Below are 16784 nucleotides of genomic sequence, written 5' to 3'. Positions count from 1 at the left end.
AGGCTACGGGTGTGTCTCTCTGCACACATGGCCAGGAATAGCAAACTAGTGAGTGTGGCAGGAGAGGGTGCTCGTGTCCATACGTGTACCTGGCCGTACTTACGCTCATTCCACAAGCACTTATCGAGCAATGACCATGTGCCTGACTCTGTCCCAGGCCCTGGGGAGATGGCAGCAGACAAAGCTGAAAGCCCTGACTCTGCGGGGCATCAGGCAATAAGTGGCTGGGATAGGCAGTTTATCTTGTATATTAGGAGGTGGAAAAATAAAGCGGCGGTGGGGGAGGGTCATGAGGGGACCGGGGGGTTGGGGGCAGGTGAGTCTTGGGGAGAAGCTTCGCTGTAGCAGACTTGGAGGTGGGAGGGAGTGACTGCGTGTGTGCATGCGTGTGTGTACACGGGGAGAGCCTGGAAGGCGAGTTTTTGAAACAGGGGTGGAGGAGGCACATGGAGCAGGACCATTTCAGCTGGGCTGGTGCAGGGGTCCGGAGCCCTCTGTGCCACCTGCAGGAGGGACAGCGCCCACCGGCATTCACAGCCACCACCACAATATGATCATCAAGCCACTGTCATTCACTGGGCTTCACCGCTGCCCTTGTTCCATCCTCATGCCAGCCCAGGTTATGTGTACTATGGTCCTCAGTTTACAGATGGGGGCCCTGAGGCTTGGAGTGAGTAAATAATTCACCCCAGGTCACCAGTGTCAGAAGATGCAGAGCTGGCCCTTGAGCCCAGCAAGGTGGCATGAGGTTCATCCTGTGGTGTGAGAGATGGATGCCCTCCTGGTTGTGCAGTGCACGACCTTCACAACTGGACAAAGGGAACCCAACCTGGCTGGCTCCAGAATGGAGCTCTGAAGACTACCCTAGAGGGTCACAGGGCCACAATGTCCAAAGGAGATCAGTCCCATCTACCTTTCTGCCAAGTGATGGCTGGCCGGGGTGCCCCCGAAGTCTCGCAAGCCAGCACCACCGACATGCCATCGATCACTGTGCTGTCCAAGGGGCCCCTGGTGATGTTGGGGGCGATGCCTGCAGAAGGAGACAGAAGCCTCTTAGCTACACCCTGGAGGAGGCCCCACAGCCAGAGGAACAGGTCCTCGTCCCGCCCCTGCCACTCTGGCTGCTGTGGGTGCCCCCACAGAGAAGGATGTGGATGTCCTGATGGGGCCCCGGCACTGGGAAAAAGCCCAGAAGGCCCGTGAGGGCTCCCTGTACCACCTGCCCTGTGGACGGACCCAGGCTACACTACTGCCCCAGCCTGGATTCTTAGGCCTCCATTTGGGGAAACTGAGGACCCCCGAGGGCAGCTCCCACCCTCCATTCCAAGAAAAATGGGATGTGTCCTTCATCGAATAGGACATGGAGGCTCTGGTTTCTTAAAAGAAAAAGTGGTTACGGCCAACAGAAGAACATGACCCACTTTTCACAAGGCTTGGCCCTGGAGAGTCCGCGGCTTGGCTGAGCCATGGTTCTTCAATGCTAAGTGCAATCTTCTGGCTTTGGGCTTGCCTTCCCTAGCCTGGCCCTCAGGGAACCGTCCGGTCAGATGTGCATGGGGCAGAGCTCAGGGAGGGACCAGCCCCAGCTTCATTGGCTCCCATCAGAGGCAGGAAGCAAGACAGCAGCCCTTCTGCCCTCTCGCCCTCTGCCCCGCAGTTGCCCTGTTTGGGGACCTCTGTGGGTCTGGGTGATGAGCCAGGACGGACTCAAGGAGGCTCACAATCATATGTCCTTCGGCTGCTGAGACAAAGAACCCAGCGCCACTCTGCACGCACACCGAGCTCGGCCGTCTATGGTGTGAACCGCTCACAGAGCAGATCGCGTTCACGCAACTCCACGAAGAGAGCAGGAGAGCTCTCGTAACCACCCAGAGAGACCCAGAGAGGGCAGAAGGTCTGAAGTGGGGGCTGGAATTCAAGCTTGGGCTCCCCCCTGGAGAAGTAAGCAAGTCTTCCCCACTGGGACGGGGCGGCTTCAGCCCTGCCTGGGAAGCCAGCGACCGCTGAGATGCCAGAGCCGGGAAGCCAGGGGCTGCCCGGATGCCAGAGCGGGGACTGTGGTTTCACGGCTGCTTCTCTCAAAGAGCCAGCGAAGTCGTCCTTGGCTCAGGGGTCTGGAGCACCAGACCTGGGCTGTGAAAGCCAGGGGCGTAGCTGGCGGCAGCCACCCTGGCTGCTGGGGGACGGTCTTTGGGACATCCTCTCCCTGTACGATGCAGCATCTCTTCTCAAGAGGCTGCTGGCTTGGAGGAAAGCGGGGTCCTGGGTGGGACGGATGCAGGGCAGGGGCAGGGGCAGGACCAACTTACTGGTGACAGCAAGGTAGGTGGAGGTCTGCACCTCGCCGGCTGCGTTGCGGGCAAAGCACTGGAACATGCCCGTGTCGTCGGGCACCAGCCCGCTGATCTGCAGTCCCCCGTCGCCACGCTGCCGGAAGCGGCTCAGCCTATCTACCTCCACCACGGCCGCGTCCTTGTACCAGGTGATGGAGGGTGGTGGTACGCCTGGGGGGGCAGACGTGGGCCCACTGTCAGCCTACCTCCTGGCTCCCTCCCGCCCACCTCTGAGCCTAGAAATCGGTGGCCAGGGTGAGGGGAAGGGGGCGGGGAATCCCTGTGTGTCTTGGTTTCTAGAATCTTCTCAGAGGTGCTACTTAATGGTCTTGGAAGAGGTGGAAAATGCTCTTGGCATGGCATTTCTCAAGTTCTTTTTAATAGCAGGGGTTCCAAGAACATTTAGCTGGATGAGTTTAGCTTGGAAATGCTAGATTAGACAAATTAATTTTTTTTAACTGCCATTTAATTTAGCAGAGTTTGTGGTGTATCCTAGAAACCTCCAACCAGGGCTTGGTTTCCCAGACCCAGTGACCGCAGAATCCCCCATGTCAAGGAGCATGTGGAGGGGGCTAGGGATCCTGGGCGGCCCTCGGAGCCCCCTCCTACCTGGTCTGCAGAGGGAGGTGAACAGGGGCTCCCATCTCTCAGCTTTGCCCAAGTCACACACCCTTGGCCTGGCATGGTTGTCCCACAGGTACCCCCAACCTCCCCGCTCTCTCTCCCCAGGTCTCTGCTCAAAGGCAACTTCCCCAGAGCAGCTCCCGCACTCCATTCAAAAGAGCACCCCAGCGCTCCAAGCCCCCGAAGCCCGGTTGCTTCCCCCTCCTCCTCCCCAGCCCTTCTCCACGCTGACATCCCAGGATGCTGTATTTCACTGTTTCAGGGGGTACACTCTTCCACGTTGCAACATTTCTGCAATCAGGATGTGTCTTACTATCGAAAGCATGTCATAATTTCATTGACAGTCTTTTTTCTTTCTTAGTGGCACATAAAATCATGGGGCATCTCACCACCCATGGCATTTTCAGTGAAATGAAATAAGGTATCTTCACTTGTCAGTTCGTCTGCCTTCCTCTTAAGAGTATAAGTTTCGTAACAGCAAGGATTTGGCTGTTTGGTTCTGTTTGCACCTCCCCAGCCCGAGAGCAGTACCGGCACATTGGTAAAGCCTCCAAAAACTGTGTGTCGGGTGAACGAATGGAGCTTTGCCTTCCCCTGGTGCGGTCTCAGAGGGGGAGTCCTCACCCACGCCTTCCACGGAGACTCTCATCCTGCCTAAGCCACGTCCTGCCTCTTTGCTCACCATCGGACCCCGGGCCGTGGTGCACGCTCTCTACCTCCCATCTGACCACGCCAGACTTCACCCCGGTTTCAGGCTGTCCTGTAGCTCAGTTGGGCCAGAAAGATGGAGAATGGGGGGGGGGAAGGGGAAATTCTTCAGGACCTCAGACAAAGGGTGTTTTAAGTAGGAGAGAGTAGGGGAGGAAATGGAGCAAAATGGCCCAGAAACCAGGTGGAACTCATGAGACCCATCTCAGGCAAGATGTCCCCAAGTTCTAGTGGTTCTGACATTACGGTAATTTGGCTTTGTCTACAACTCCCGAATTATGGGCAATTTCAGTCTGTCGCCTATCCTGAAATTATGGTAATTTGGATTCATTTGTAGCCCTCAAGTTATGGTAACGTGGGTTGATTTCTAGTCCTGAGAGTGTGGTAATTTGGCCTGTTTCCTGGGGTCTCTGCTCACTGCCAGATTGACTCCCTGCTCAGTCACGTTGCCTGGAGAAGGAAGTGGAATTTAGAAAAGTTTGTGACGGAAACAGGAAGGGCTGGAGGTCCGGGGTTGGGGGTTGGGGGTTGGGGGTCCTTGTTCCCCTTGGACCCTGCCACTGTGTTACCTTTGGCCCGGCAGGGAATGTCCACCACTTTCTCCATCTCCGCTGTGATGTGTCTCTCCGGCTCCTTGACAAACTGAGGTGGTTCTGCCGGAGGAAAGACCAGGGGAGGGGCTCAGAGCCATGCTCCTTTTGATACAGCCACCGCTCGGGTCACCCCTAAGAAGGCCCCACCCAGCCCTACAGCCCCTACCCCTGGGAGGGGGTGTCCCCAGCAGCCCCGCCCCATCTCACCCAGCACAGACAAGTAGGCCCCGCGGACGGCGGCGGGCACGCTGCTGCTGCGCAGGACCACCTCGCACTCGTAGTAGCCGGTGTCGCTGCCCGTGGGGCTGGGGATGGTCAGCCGGCGGTTGTAGTCGCTGATTCCGCTCGACAGAGGAACCCCGTCTTTCTTCCAGATGATGTGCAGCTTGATCAGGGGCCTGGAGGGCGAGAGGAAAGTAGGTTCCCAGCCACGGGGACTTGGGAGAGGCCGGAAGGGCCAGGGCAGGGGTGGGTGGGAGGGCAGGCCAGGGCCCCAGCCCGCCCTCTTCAAGGGGCAGCACTCCAGACCTCGGTTTCCTTGTCTACAGAATGGGACAGCTGCACCCCTGTGCCGAGGCCGGGTGTTCCAACGCAGGGAGGCAGCTGGAGCCCAGCCCGGCACTAACTTGGTGCACGGGACTCCAGAGGACAGGAGCCGCCTGGGCCGGGCCTCTCGCTCTTCTGCCCCCTGGCGCAGAGCCCTGTCCGAGCAGAGGCCAGAGGGCGGCACAGCGTTAGAGGTGGGGCGTGAGAGAAACACTCAAGGTTTGAAGAGGGAAAGGCAGGCAGCCGGACATACCTGCCCCTTGCCTAGACAGAGGATGAGTCGGGCGCCCCCATCCCCGACCTCTCAAGACCCCCCGAGATTGGGTTTGTCCTGTTCCCATTTATTTTGTTTTTATATTTTTAAAAGATGGATTAAGAGTGAGAACACATGCGTGAGCTCGAGCAGGGGTGGGGGGGGTCAGAGAGAGACTCTCCAGCAGCCTCTGCACCGAGTGTGGAGCCCAAGGCTGGCCTCGACCTCACGACCCTGAGATCACGACCTGAGCCAAAACCAAGAGCTGGACGTTTAACGGGACGCTTAACCGACTGAGCCACCCGGGTACCCTGTGGCCTGCTCTCGTTTGGCGTCTGCTGGACCCTCAAGGGGTCTGTGCTAGCTCCACAGGGGGTGCAGAGGGGTCCCATGGAAAAGAGTCCTGAGGTGGAGTAAGTGTGGGCTTTCCCGGCTCGGGGGCCGTTAGGCAGGTTCTGGGCTGTGGGTCTTCTCTGCGCCCTTAGTGAGCTCCATGCAAAGGCCTCTCCCACCCTCGTGGGGAACGCTGCTACAGGACCGCGGTCTGGGAATCTTCAACAGGAGGTGACCCTGGGGCCCTTGGTCTGACTCCCCACCCGTCCCATCCGACCACCTCTCCTGAGTGCTTACGAGGCGGGTTCAGCACTCTACCTACACGCCTTGCCGGGGAGGTGGGTGCTCAAATCAGTCCCGCTTTACAGCCAAGGAGACTGAGGCCCAGAGCAAGGCAATGGGCTTGGGCCTCGGGTGGTGGCCTTTTCTATTGTCACCTTGCTGTTGGCCCGCTGGGTGACCTCGGGCAGGTTGCTTGCCCTCTCTGGGCTTCAGGGTAGTTGTGGGAGGAACAGGAATCGTGTGGGACGAACAGCGCAGCACCCACATGTGATGACACCTCAGTTTCCCACGTGAGGGACGTGAGGGTCATACGTGGCCAGGAAGGAGCTCCAATTGCACCCAACCCCAGGTCTGCCCTCCTGCCAAGGCCCCCACACGAGCCATCTCCCAGCCCCACGTCCCTGTCCTAGCTGCCCGCAAACCAGGACCACACCTGACATTCCAGGTCGCCTTCGGGGTTGCACTGAGGTCTGCTGGCCTGTAACTTCCACCAGGGCCCAGTCTCTCCTTGAGGGCCACAGAGAACAAGCTAGCCGGTCCACGCGTCACCCCATCCTCCAGGGCCAACGCCCCATCTCCTTTCCTGGGTCCTCATGTGACACGTGAAGACCTCTCTGAACTCAGGCTGGTCCCTTTGGAGCCCCCAGGTCAGGAGCGTTGGCTGGAGTTCAGGGTGCAGGGGAGCAGGGAGAGGGGGACATACCACCCACCTGGCGTTGGCCACACACTCCATGGTCACCTCCGAGGTCCCAGCCACCACGCTAGTGTTCTTGGGAGGAATGATGATGGTTGGGGCAATGGGGTCTGCAGGCCCCCCGACATCTGGGGAGAGATCAGGAGTTAGCTGGAGACAGAGGGTGGAAATCCCATCTCTGCTCAGGAGACCTTGGTCCTCGTGGAGTGGGGCAGGTGACCACGAGACCACGGGGCAGCTGCCCAAGCAGCAGGACCCCCGGGTCCCTGTCACCTCTCCTCCTCCCTCTGGTCATGGGCTCCCATGGCGTCCAGCGAGTGCCCACTGGAGACCTCTGGGGCCCTCCCCACCTTCCTGTCACACAACATACCCTCCCCGAGCCCCTTCTCCTGTCTGTGCCTTCAAAATCCTTCCCTCCATCCATATTTCTCTTGTGACCTTACGTCTTCTCCGGCCCCCTTTACCACCTGAATGCACACTCCCTATACTGGGTTGAACCGTAACCCCCCAAATTCACGTCCACGGCAGCTGTGGATGCAACCTCGGGAAACAGAGTCTTGCAGGTGTGATCAAGTCAAGAGGAGGTCCTTCTGGATCCGAGTGGGTTCTAAGGCCAATAGCACGTGTCACCCAGCGGGCCAACAGCAGGGTGGCAACACGAGAGGAGTGGAATGGAGACCCAGACACATAGACACCCAGGGGAGAAGGCCGGGTGCACACAGAGGCAGAGACCTGGAGAGAAGCATCCCCAAGGCAAGGAATGCAAAGGACTGGCAGCCACTGCTAGATGCTGGGAGGCGAGAACAGACCCTCCCCTAGAGTCTGGGGGAGCCTTCAGGGAGCGCGCAGGCCCGCCGATATCTCAACGTCAGACATCCGGCCTCTAAAACTGTCCGAGAGTCCATTTCTGTGGTTACAAGCCCCGCAGTGTGTAGGGCTTTGTGACAGCAGCCCAAGGAAGCTAATACGTTCTCTGGGGCAGGAACCTCACAGAGCCTTGTTTTTGGGCAGAATTAGATCTCCTCCAAATTTGTATGTTGAAGCCCTAACCACTGCCCCCCCCCCATGTGACTGTATTTGGAGATGGGGTCTTTCGTCAGTCATCGGCTTGAAGGAGGTCATAAGGGTGGGGCCTTAATCCAACAGGGCTGCTGCCCTGATCAGAAGAGAAAGAGACCCCAGAGCTCTCTCTCTGCCACTCGAGGACACAGTGAGAAGGCAGCTGTCTGCGAGCCAGGAGGGGAGGCCTCAGCACAACCCAACCATGCTGGTCCCTTGACCTTGGATTTCCCGAACTGCGAGAGGTCACTGCCTGTGCTGAAGCCCCGGCTGGGTAACCTGTGATGAGCAAAGACAGCCTTGCTCACATCCCCTCCAGCACCAGAGACATGCCCGGCACACAGTAGGGGCGCACGCATTATTTGTTCAGTGAAGACACGAATGGACCCAGAGCTATCCCCGCGCCACCTCGGGGTGGGACATTGAAATGCAAGAGAACGTACCGCGAGCGGGCTTTCTAAACGCGACACAAGGCCGTACCCTAAACTCTTCTACCAGAGGGAGTAGCTTTGCCTTTTGCCTTGTTTGAGTTCTTTAAGAAGTGGCCCGGCTCTTGGTGGGTCAGCACAGACCCAGTATTGGCAGAAACTCCCACATTCTCCACGCACCTGCGCCAGGGCTCCCGGAAGAACCACCACGAAGGGCTTTTTCTCTCCCGAAAACCCACCCAGTTGCCTCCTTCCCGGGAGGTTCCGGAGGCAGCCGACTGTAATGACCTGTGCAGCCCTGGGCGGGCGGGGATGGGGGACCGTGCCAGGACATCCTTTATGGGGAGAGTGTATCATGGCCCCACTGCCACCCTGGGCCACCCCGGTCTGCCCCGGGCAGGTTTTCCTGCCTGGACTCCAGACTTTGCTAGGAAAGGGAATAAAATGTAAAAAATAAGGTAAAATGAAGAGGGAAGAAAGGAAGCATATAAAGCAGAATAATTGCAACAATATAAAAGCCTCATGTAGGTGCCATAAAGAGTGATCGGACTGAAAGCTGCTGATATAGCTAAATCCATAAAAGTGTGCTCTAAGTTGTTTATTACATGCTGGGGCTCGCAGGTACCGCGGCCCAGATTAATGGGGCAGGAGGAGGAGACAGACAGTTAGAGCCCAAGGACGCGTCCCACTGCGGAGCCAGGTAAACAGAGCCCTCGGAGTTTAAAGGTAAGAGGGGCAGCCCAGGGCCTCAGGGTGGCTGGCTGGGTGAAGGGGAGACAGACATCCACCGGGGATCCTGGGGGTCATGCCTCAGTCCTGGCAGGGGAGGGACCAGCCACAGCTGGAGACCCCTGGACCCAGCAAAGGAGAGCTGGGAGGGTCAGGAGGACCTAGTTCAAAACTTTGTTCTGCCCCAGCCATCGGGGGTGGGGGGCAGGGAGGGGGGTGCGGGGAGCCTCAGCTGGGTCTTGATTTTTCTCCAAGGCAATATGGGAATAAAAATGACCGTTATCGCAAGGTTCTGTGAGTTCAGCCCCTTGCTCAACAGATCTTTGCTGGGGGAGGGCTCTGTTACTGCCACACTGTGCTGGGCACCATGGATCCCCCACTAAGAGATGGGCAGGGGTCTGTCCTCATGGAACGCGTGGTCTGGATCTCAGATCAGTGCTTAGACACTTATCGGATCAGAGCTGGTGGGATGGATGCTGGGAAGAAGGGCCCTGGTGGGGGCGGCCAAGTTGTCCAGGGGGAATGCGCAGTACTGGGCGCGGAATCGGTACTCCCCTATCCTGGGGGACAGCTTCCTTGTCTCCCTCCCCCAACCTGCCGAAACCACGTAATGGACCCAGAGGCTACCAGGAGGCGAAAGGCGCAGACCCTCCAGGACCTTCCAACTGAGGGTAAGAGGTCCCACCCATCCGGCCCCTTCCCGCACTCTGCTGAACCCGCCTACTCCCTCACCATGATGGCCACTGGCGACCGGTCATTATCGTCATCCAGAATTTACAGACGAGAAAGCTGAGAAAGCCGGAGACATTAAGTAGTTTACTTCCCAGTGACAGTTGCTAATGAGGGACAAACTCAGGAATGGGACCAGGTCTCCAGGGCTGCAAACGCGTGCCATTAACCACTCCCCAAATCATCTCTCTGGCTCAGTCCTTGCTAGGGCACAGAGGGAAACAAATCTCCCTTTTGGCCTCCGTCCGCTCTGCCGCAAGTTGTCTGAACATTCCTCTGAGCTCCACTCAGCCTTTACCCCCAGCTCCTGGCTGCCACCAGCGTCCCTGGTCCCTCTCCCCCCAGCTCCCATGCATGCATTCTCCTTCCCCTGTCATCCGTCACCTCCTGGTTGCAAGTCCCCTTTCCTCCACCCCGATTCTCTTTGACAGCTCTGGACATGTAGCTCTGTGGACCTCCTTCTCCAGCACCCCTTTCCCCAAGCTCCAGGACCCCCCACCTGCACTGTGTTTCCCACACGGTGCTCCCTTTCTCTGGTCCCCAGAAGTAAAGAAGCCAACGGCCCTTGTCCCTCCCACCCCTACGCCCTGTTCCCTGGCTCCCCCTGACCTCACCAGCTCCCCATTCTGGAGTGGTGTGAAGGCAGAGATGGACAGCTTGGGGTGGACTGGGGATGTTAAGACGGCCCTGGGTGGCACAGACTTGGCCCTAAGCAGAACACCTTGCTGACAGGTGCTCTCTGATGGGGGCCCCATGCTAGCAGCTCCTTGCCCCCTAGCTCTTTGGATGCACCGGGGCTCTCCACACAGGCAAAGTTGGATCCTGCTGCCCCGGGATGATTCTGATAATGGGCACCAGGAGGGACACCACTGTGCTGCATTCTCCCCGGGTCACCTCCTCGAATCGTCCCAACTACACTTTGCCAGAGACACCAGGAACAGAAGCTCAAGGACCACGTGACTACCTGGGCCACAGGTCAAGTGCGTGTGTGTGCGCGCACGAGGGGTGTGGGCAGGGAGCTAAGCTCCTCTCGGGGGCAGACATTGACATGGGGGCCGCGAACCACAGGTGGCTAGGAGCTCTTGAAATGTGACTGGCGCCCCTTTGACTGAACGGGATTTAATTTGATCTAATTTACATTTAATTTAAAAAGATCCCCAAATCAGCTATTAGAACACTTTTAAGTATGTGTAGAACAACTCGGGTATCCACCACCACCTTTCCAGCCGTAAATCTGATGACGTTTCAATGCAGATCACGTATTTCAGATGAGAACTGAGCAGCCCAAAGATGTGCTCAGACCATGAAACACAGAGATGTCGGAGACTTAGTAGGAAAGAGAAGCCCAGCGTCAAGGACCTCGTTAATATTTTCTGTCGATTGTATGTGAAAATGGTAATGTTTTGGATATGTTGGGGCAAATAAAACACATTAATAAAATTAATTTCCCGTTGCTTTTTCCTTTTTTAAAAATGAGGCGACTGGCAAATTGTAAATTACTCCCGTGGCTCCCATTACATTTCCATCGGACAGTGCAGCTCTGAATCCTGCGTGTGGGGCCACGGTCCAGGTTGACAGTGTGTGTGAGGTCACCGGGGTGACCTCTGGGCAGGGATCTGCTCCCAACTCCGGGGGTTGGGGGCACTGGCCTTGTTTTTAACTTCTCCATTTCTGAAGAGCAGGGGCATCCCTCCACCTGCCCGCCCCAGGGCCTCTCAGAAAGTGTCCCCAGGGCAGAGGAGGGCTGAAGGGGCGAGGAGGGGGAGTAGAGGGAGGGGCCGTGCTCCCCGAGATCAGTGAGGGCGGCTGGTGGTGGGTGAAGTGGCAGTCGCTCCTGGTAAATTGGCTGGCAGGCAGGCTGGGGGATTTGTGTCGGTGACATGAACAGGGTTTTGAAGTGCAATCACTCGTGGGAGGAGAAATTAGCTGAAAATCAGCTGATTCTGCTCTTCATCCAGTACAAATCACCACGTGAGAGCAGAAGGCGAGGGTGATGGGGTGGGGGAAAGAGACGACCGGGGGAGGCTTGGGCGGACATGGGGGTCCGGAAGGGTCCTACCCTCCTCCCTCGGGCCAGATGCAGGGCTGGGGTGGGAGTCGCAATGGGGCAAAGAGTGAAGGACATCCAGAGTCTGCCCGCAGAGTCATGGGCTTAAGGCCTGAGAGGAGGAGGTTGGGTGCTGGAGAGAAGCACAGAGTTGGGGACTCCAGCCTCTGGTCCCAGGGTAAACTAAGTCACCCAGGAAGACGCCTGGCTTGACTCAGACTGTGAACATTGCCTCTTCCCCAGTGACTGAATTCTATTAGACTCTAGGTATTCTGATCATCGAGAATATATGGGGGGAAAACATCTCCCCCTGATGATTAAGTTCCCTTGAAACAGCAGCCCCACATCATGGCTGGGCTCCAGGCTACGGGGACCAGACCAAGACCCTAGCCCAGATTGATACGAGAAGGTATACATGTGACCCCGATGGGGGGAGGAACCCCGCTCTGTATATTCAGGTGTCCTTTTAGGCCGACTGGAAGCTGGGGCCGGAGAAGGAGGGAATTCCAGAAATATGGGAAGCAGTTCTGCTGGTGCGCAGAAGACCCAGGAATGGACATGGTAGGGCTCTGGAATGTTCTGGGCCTTCCAGACACTGGCAGACAGAGGCAGGATCAGGGTCAGGACACAGGAAGGCCCCACGCAGACCCACACCCGCCTCTTGCTGCTGGCGGCTATGCCCCCACGAGACCATGGATGATAAATGAGACTTGCTTCTGGAGCAGGAGTGGTACAGATGTGGAGGGACGTGAACATCTGGCTCCCCCAGCTTGTGTGGTTGTTCGGCTGCTGCGGCAAGCTCTGGTCCTACATACTCGGTGCTTCTGGGCCTGGGCCGGCTGCCGGAGCCACGGTCCCCCCACCCCCGCCTTCTCTCTCCCAGGGACGGAGCACAGAGGGAGGAGGGGTCCAGGCTGCTTGGCGAGAATCAGGCCAGGGAGGGCGTCCCAGCATTTCCATCAGGGACCAGACCCCTGCCTTCAGTCTCCACTGGACAAACCTCTGTCTGCCAAAGGAGACCCAAGGAGCTGCCCCTTTGCCTCTGCCACTGGGGAGAGCCTGGCCCATCTCTTCCAGGGCGCTGAGTGGTCTCTGGGATGGGCAGAGAGGCATTTTCAGGCAGGAGCCTTGGCAGAGGGCTTGTTCCCATGAGTGGAGATGGCCTGGCTCTGAGGAGTGCTTTGTATGGACCAGCGGAGCAGAAGCTGTGAGAGTGGTTCTCTCCTAATGAGCTCCTCATCTCCTGCACGAGCTCCCCGTCAGCCCCTGAGCCCTGGAAGCAGCCGTAAGCCACACACGCATACTCTCCCCTGCATCTCATGTCCTCCCCGGGCCCCCAGCAGCCCTGCTAACAGCCAGCTCGGAGTTCCTTCCCCTGATGCAGGATCTCAGCTCTGTCACGGGGACGGGGTCTGGCGCTCGGCTCCCTCCTTGCTTCCACTCCCCACGCTCCCAGTGCTGGGGCTCTGCCTCCAATTCCTCAGGGCCCCTTCGCTGCCCTACTCTAGCCTCCGTCTGAGTCACCATTCCATCTTCCCAACGACCCTCTGGAGCCCCGTTCCCAAGATTTAATGACGTGCTCCTCCATCCGTCCCAGGCCCGGCCGCTTACTTACTCTCCACGGCAAGAGTGATGGGCTGGCTGGTCTTGTTATCCCCGTTCTTGTCATTAACAGCCTGCACGTAGTAGCGGCCTGCGTCGGGAGCCACCGTCGACAGGATGACGAGGGTATTCTCCAGGGTGATGGCTCTGTGCAGAGGAAAGGGATCTGTCACATGGGGGCCGGGGGGCTCTGAGCATTGGAGGATGGGCGTGGGGACAAGAAGCTGGAGGCCCCTGGAGCCCCTCCTCCAGCCCCGCTCCCGGGACCACTGACGGCCTCAACTCTAGCATGACTCTTTGCAGAGAATCCCAACATGCCGCCAGTGCCGGGGTTAGACCCAAACCCAGCACGTGCACAGTGGTCCGAGACCATCCCCGGGAGGCTTCCCGGCCCCCACCCCACGGCTGGTCCCGGGCGTCCGAGCCCCCACGGCCTTCTGTTCTCTCCTTCGTCACAGCTTCGATGCTGAGTGTGACCCTCTCTGCACCAGGAGAGTCCAGCACCAAAGAAATCCATTCAGTGGACATGAACAAGGAACGAATGAGGAGTGATGATCATGAATTTAGAATTGAGCAGGATCATTCCAGAATCGATGCCTTAACCTCATCCTGCATTTGTTGGGATTGATCCCAAAGCCACAGGTGGCCTGTAACACCCATGACGGGGGTTCCTCTGGCCCCCCAGCCCCCTCTCGGGCTGTCAGGAGCTCTCTTCCCGAAGCTGGTCGACAAGAATGAGACTGTTGCGGGCTGAAGAGGAAGGAGGACAGCTAGGCAGTGGGGTGCAGGTTCCTCCTGCTGGGGTCCCACCATGCAGCCCCGCAGCACCTGGTCTGCAGGCAGGGAAAGGGGCCGGTCCAGGCAGGAAGCTGGGACCCCCATCTGACGTGGGGGAGACAGCACCAGGAGCACTGCCCACGCCCCCTCTGCCTGCGCACCCCCCACCCCCCCGTTTTCTCCATGACAAACAAAACCATTAGTTTGTCAAGTCTAGCTCGGATTTTAATGTGATGTACCCGAGACAGCTGTTAAACATCCTTAATGTTAGTTTAACAAGGACAGACCCAGTTGAATTCTTTGCAAATTTTCCCATTAGGTGAATGTTACAGTTTTAAACAGGCTTTCAAATAAACATCCCCACTAATGCCTCTCTAGCTGGGCCATGCTGGTGTCCCCTCTCTCCTGGTTCTGAAGGGCTCCTGGGCTGAGTCTCATAATGCCAGCGGAGCTCTGGGAAGTAGGGAGGGGAAAGCCCTCCCGCCCCAATTCTTGGGTACCCCAACAGTACCCATTTTTTTTTTCCCTGGCGGAAAACCACCCTCCAGCTAATGAGCTGATAGGAAGTTAAGATAACACCAGGCTAAAATATTTTAAAAGTGACAAGCTGGGACAGGAACAGGGACCATTTCCCTCCCTGGAAGTCTCTTGCCAAGGTCCTTGTCCTTTAGTGTAGCTTGTGGGCCAGGCCAGGGTGGGGGAGGAAGGCTGGGCCATGTCAAGGGCCAGGGGCAGCTCTGGAATGGGCTCTGGCCGTAGCCTTGAAAGAGCACATCGTCCTCTGTGCTGAACCTGTCTCCCCATCTGTGAAGGGGGTGGAAAAAAATGCTTGTGAAGATCCTTCCGAGCCACGAGGTTGAGGAACTTTGACTCCTGTCACTGCTCTGGTCCTGTCCACATCTGGCCTGAGGCTGTCACCCTCCCTCTCCCACAGCCCTCACCTGGCCTGCAGTCCAATGTCGGGACTAACGTGATGAGCGGCGGTGCCCCTGGACCACTTGACGGGAGCTCCCCACCCTCTCCTGACACTGTGGCACTGGAGGAGTGGCTGAAGGAAGTTTCTGGAAGCTGGGCGCACTGGGCGTGGCCAGGTCACACTCCCTGGACACCTGCCTACCCTGAGCCACCTCTGGCTTCCAGGGAGGGCTCCCATGTCCAGGGCTTTCTCTCCTTGACCAGGAAGACCCACCTCACCCCCTAATCTCTGCTTTTGCTCTATGTTGTCTACATTACGAAGGATTCTTCTAGGTCAGTGGTTCTCAACCGGGGGTGGCTTCACCCTGTAGGGGACACTGGACAATGTCCAGACACGTGCTGGTATCACAGCTGTGGGACTGTGATAGGAATTGGCGGGTAGAGGTCAGGGATGCTGCTAAGGGTCCTACAACGCACTGTACCACCCACACAACGGTTTTTCAGGCCCCAAGTGGGGACTAGGCCGTGGTGGAGATGCCCCATCCCAGGTGGGAGGGCACAGTGGGGGGCAGTTCATCCCTGTTTCAGGCTCCCCTTCCAGTGAGACGCAAGCAGCCGGGAAGCCAGGTGGGGGCGTGGGGCTGGGCTGGTGGGATATGGCAGAAGCTGTATGGGCCATCTTCAGGCTCAGACACTGAGGACTCCTGTGTGACTCCTAGGTTCTCCCCTCAGTTGGAACAGGGCTGAGGACAGCTGAGCCCCTATCAGCTGGGCCCTCGAATGAATGTGGAGGAGCGTCCCTCTCCTCCCTTGCCTCTGCTGGGACTTCAAATGAGCTAAGCCCCTGGGATTTGGGGGTCTGTCCCTGCAGCTGGTGTTGCCTTGACTCGCACTAGGGGCAAGAACACTCTGGATCGGGGCCCTCAGGGCCAGGGCTGGAGCTCCGAACGTGGCAGAGGGACTGGAAGCCCTCACGGCCTTTGACCCGCCCTCCCCCCGCCCTCAGCAGGTGGCTGAGGAAGGTTCCTGGACTTCCCACCTTCTGCAGCATGACCACCCCTCGATAGATGGTTCTGGAATGACCCCGTACCTCACTTGCCAAGGGCACAGAGCTGTTCCTGGCACTCAGAGGGCCTTCTGGCCTCCTGCACCCCAGACTCACTCAACTCTGAAGGAAGCTACTGGAATACACGTGGGGCACGGAGGTCAGGGTTCAGCTCTCAGGCAGGGACGGGTTTCTGTTCCCCAGCCACACTCTTCAGGCGCCAACGGACTCGATTTTTCCCACTTCTATCACTGGCCCAGCTCCCACCCTGCCTTCCGTCCCTCCTCCTACTAAGCCAGACCTTTCCTTCCCCTCGGGTCCACGGGGGCCCTGTTGGTAATTTAATTAAGAATAAAAGAAATCGTCGTAGAACCTGCCCGAAGCCCCCAGCATGGGTCTTTGCGGGGCGTCCTGCCTCCTTTCCAACAGGGAGCACCAGGGCGCCGGCAAAGTGTGGCTAATCGGCGTCCCTGCCCGGGCAGCGAGGGACCCCCTGGAGACAGCAGCTGCCGCGGGCGCCCCGCACGCCCCTCTGGCCGACGGCGCGCGGCAGATACGAACTCCGGCAAACAGACGCCGGGGAGTTTGCTTCCAGGGACCTCTCCTCTCCGCCAGGAATATTAATCCGCTGTAACTGCTGAGATACCATCTCTACAGCCCTCCTTCGTGTGCTTGGCTGGAGCGTTGCAGCGGGCGGGAAGGCGGCGGGTGTGACCACGAAGGCGGCATGTGTCTGCGCGCCAAGATCACTCTGTCCCGGCGCCAGAGGCTGTTGGGAATGGAGAGGGGGTGAGGACGGAGGGTGGGAGTGAGAAGAGGGGGTGGCACGGTGTGAGGCGAGGGGCGATGGGTGCGAGGGCGGAGAGAGGCTCTCATCCGCCACAGCGGATGCTGGAGAGACGCGCCCACGAGCCCTCCGGCGGCCACGGAGCCCACTGTGACCTGTCACAGCGCCGCTCTGGCCCCCCAGTCTGGATGCGGCCTCAGCATCCTTCTCAACACGGCCTTCCAGGCGGCCTCGGCCCGCTGACCGGCCTGCAGGCTGCCGTCACGGGCACACCTGGAGCTGAGCGAGAACCTCAGAGAA

General features: G+C 58.4%; 1 protein-coding gene across 1 annotated transcript in view; it reads right to left on the bottom strand.

The window, feature by feature from the left end:
- LOC111158139 (sidekick cell adhesion molecule 2) overlaps positions 1-16784 on the bottom strand; it is a 287109-nt gene that overhangs the window by 112480 nt on the left and 157845 nt on the right. Inside the window, 6 exon segments of the mRNA XM_022520020.1 lie at positions 914-1030; positions 2310-2504; positions 4235-4318; positions 4466-4656; positions 6383-6494; positions 12974-13107. Coding sequence (XP_022375728.1) covers positions 914-1030; positions 2310-2504; positions 4235-4318; positions 4466-4656; positions 6383-6494; positions 12974-13107 — 833 coding nt within the window.

Source organism: Enhydra lutris, unplaced genomic scaffold (genome assembly GCF_002288905.1).
Source record: "Enhydra lutris kenyoni isolate GAN:26980312 unplaced genomic scaffold, ASM228890v2 scaffoldscaffold57, whole genome shotgun sequence".
Lineage (NCBI taxonomy): Eukaryota > Metazoa > Chordata > Mammalia > Carnivora > Mustelidae > Enhydra > Enhydra lutris.
Note: the sequence above shows the minus strand (reverse complement) of the source record. Positions and strands in the feature narration are given on the sequence as shown.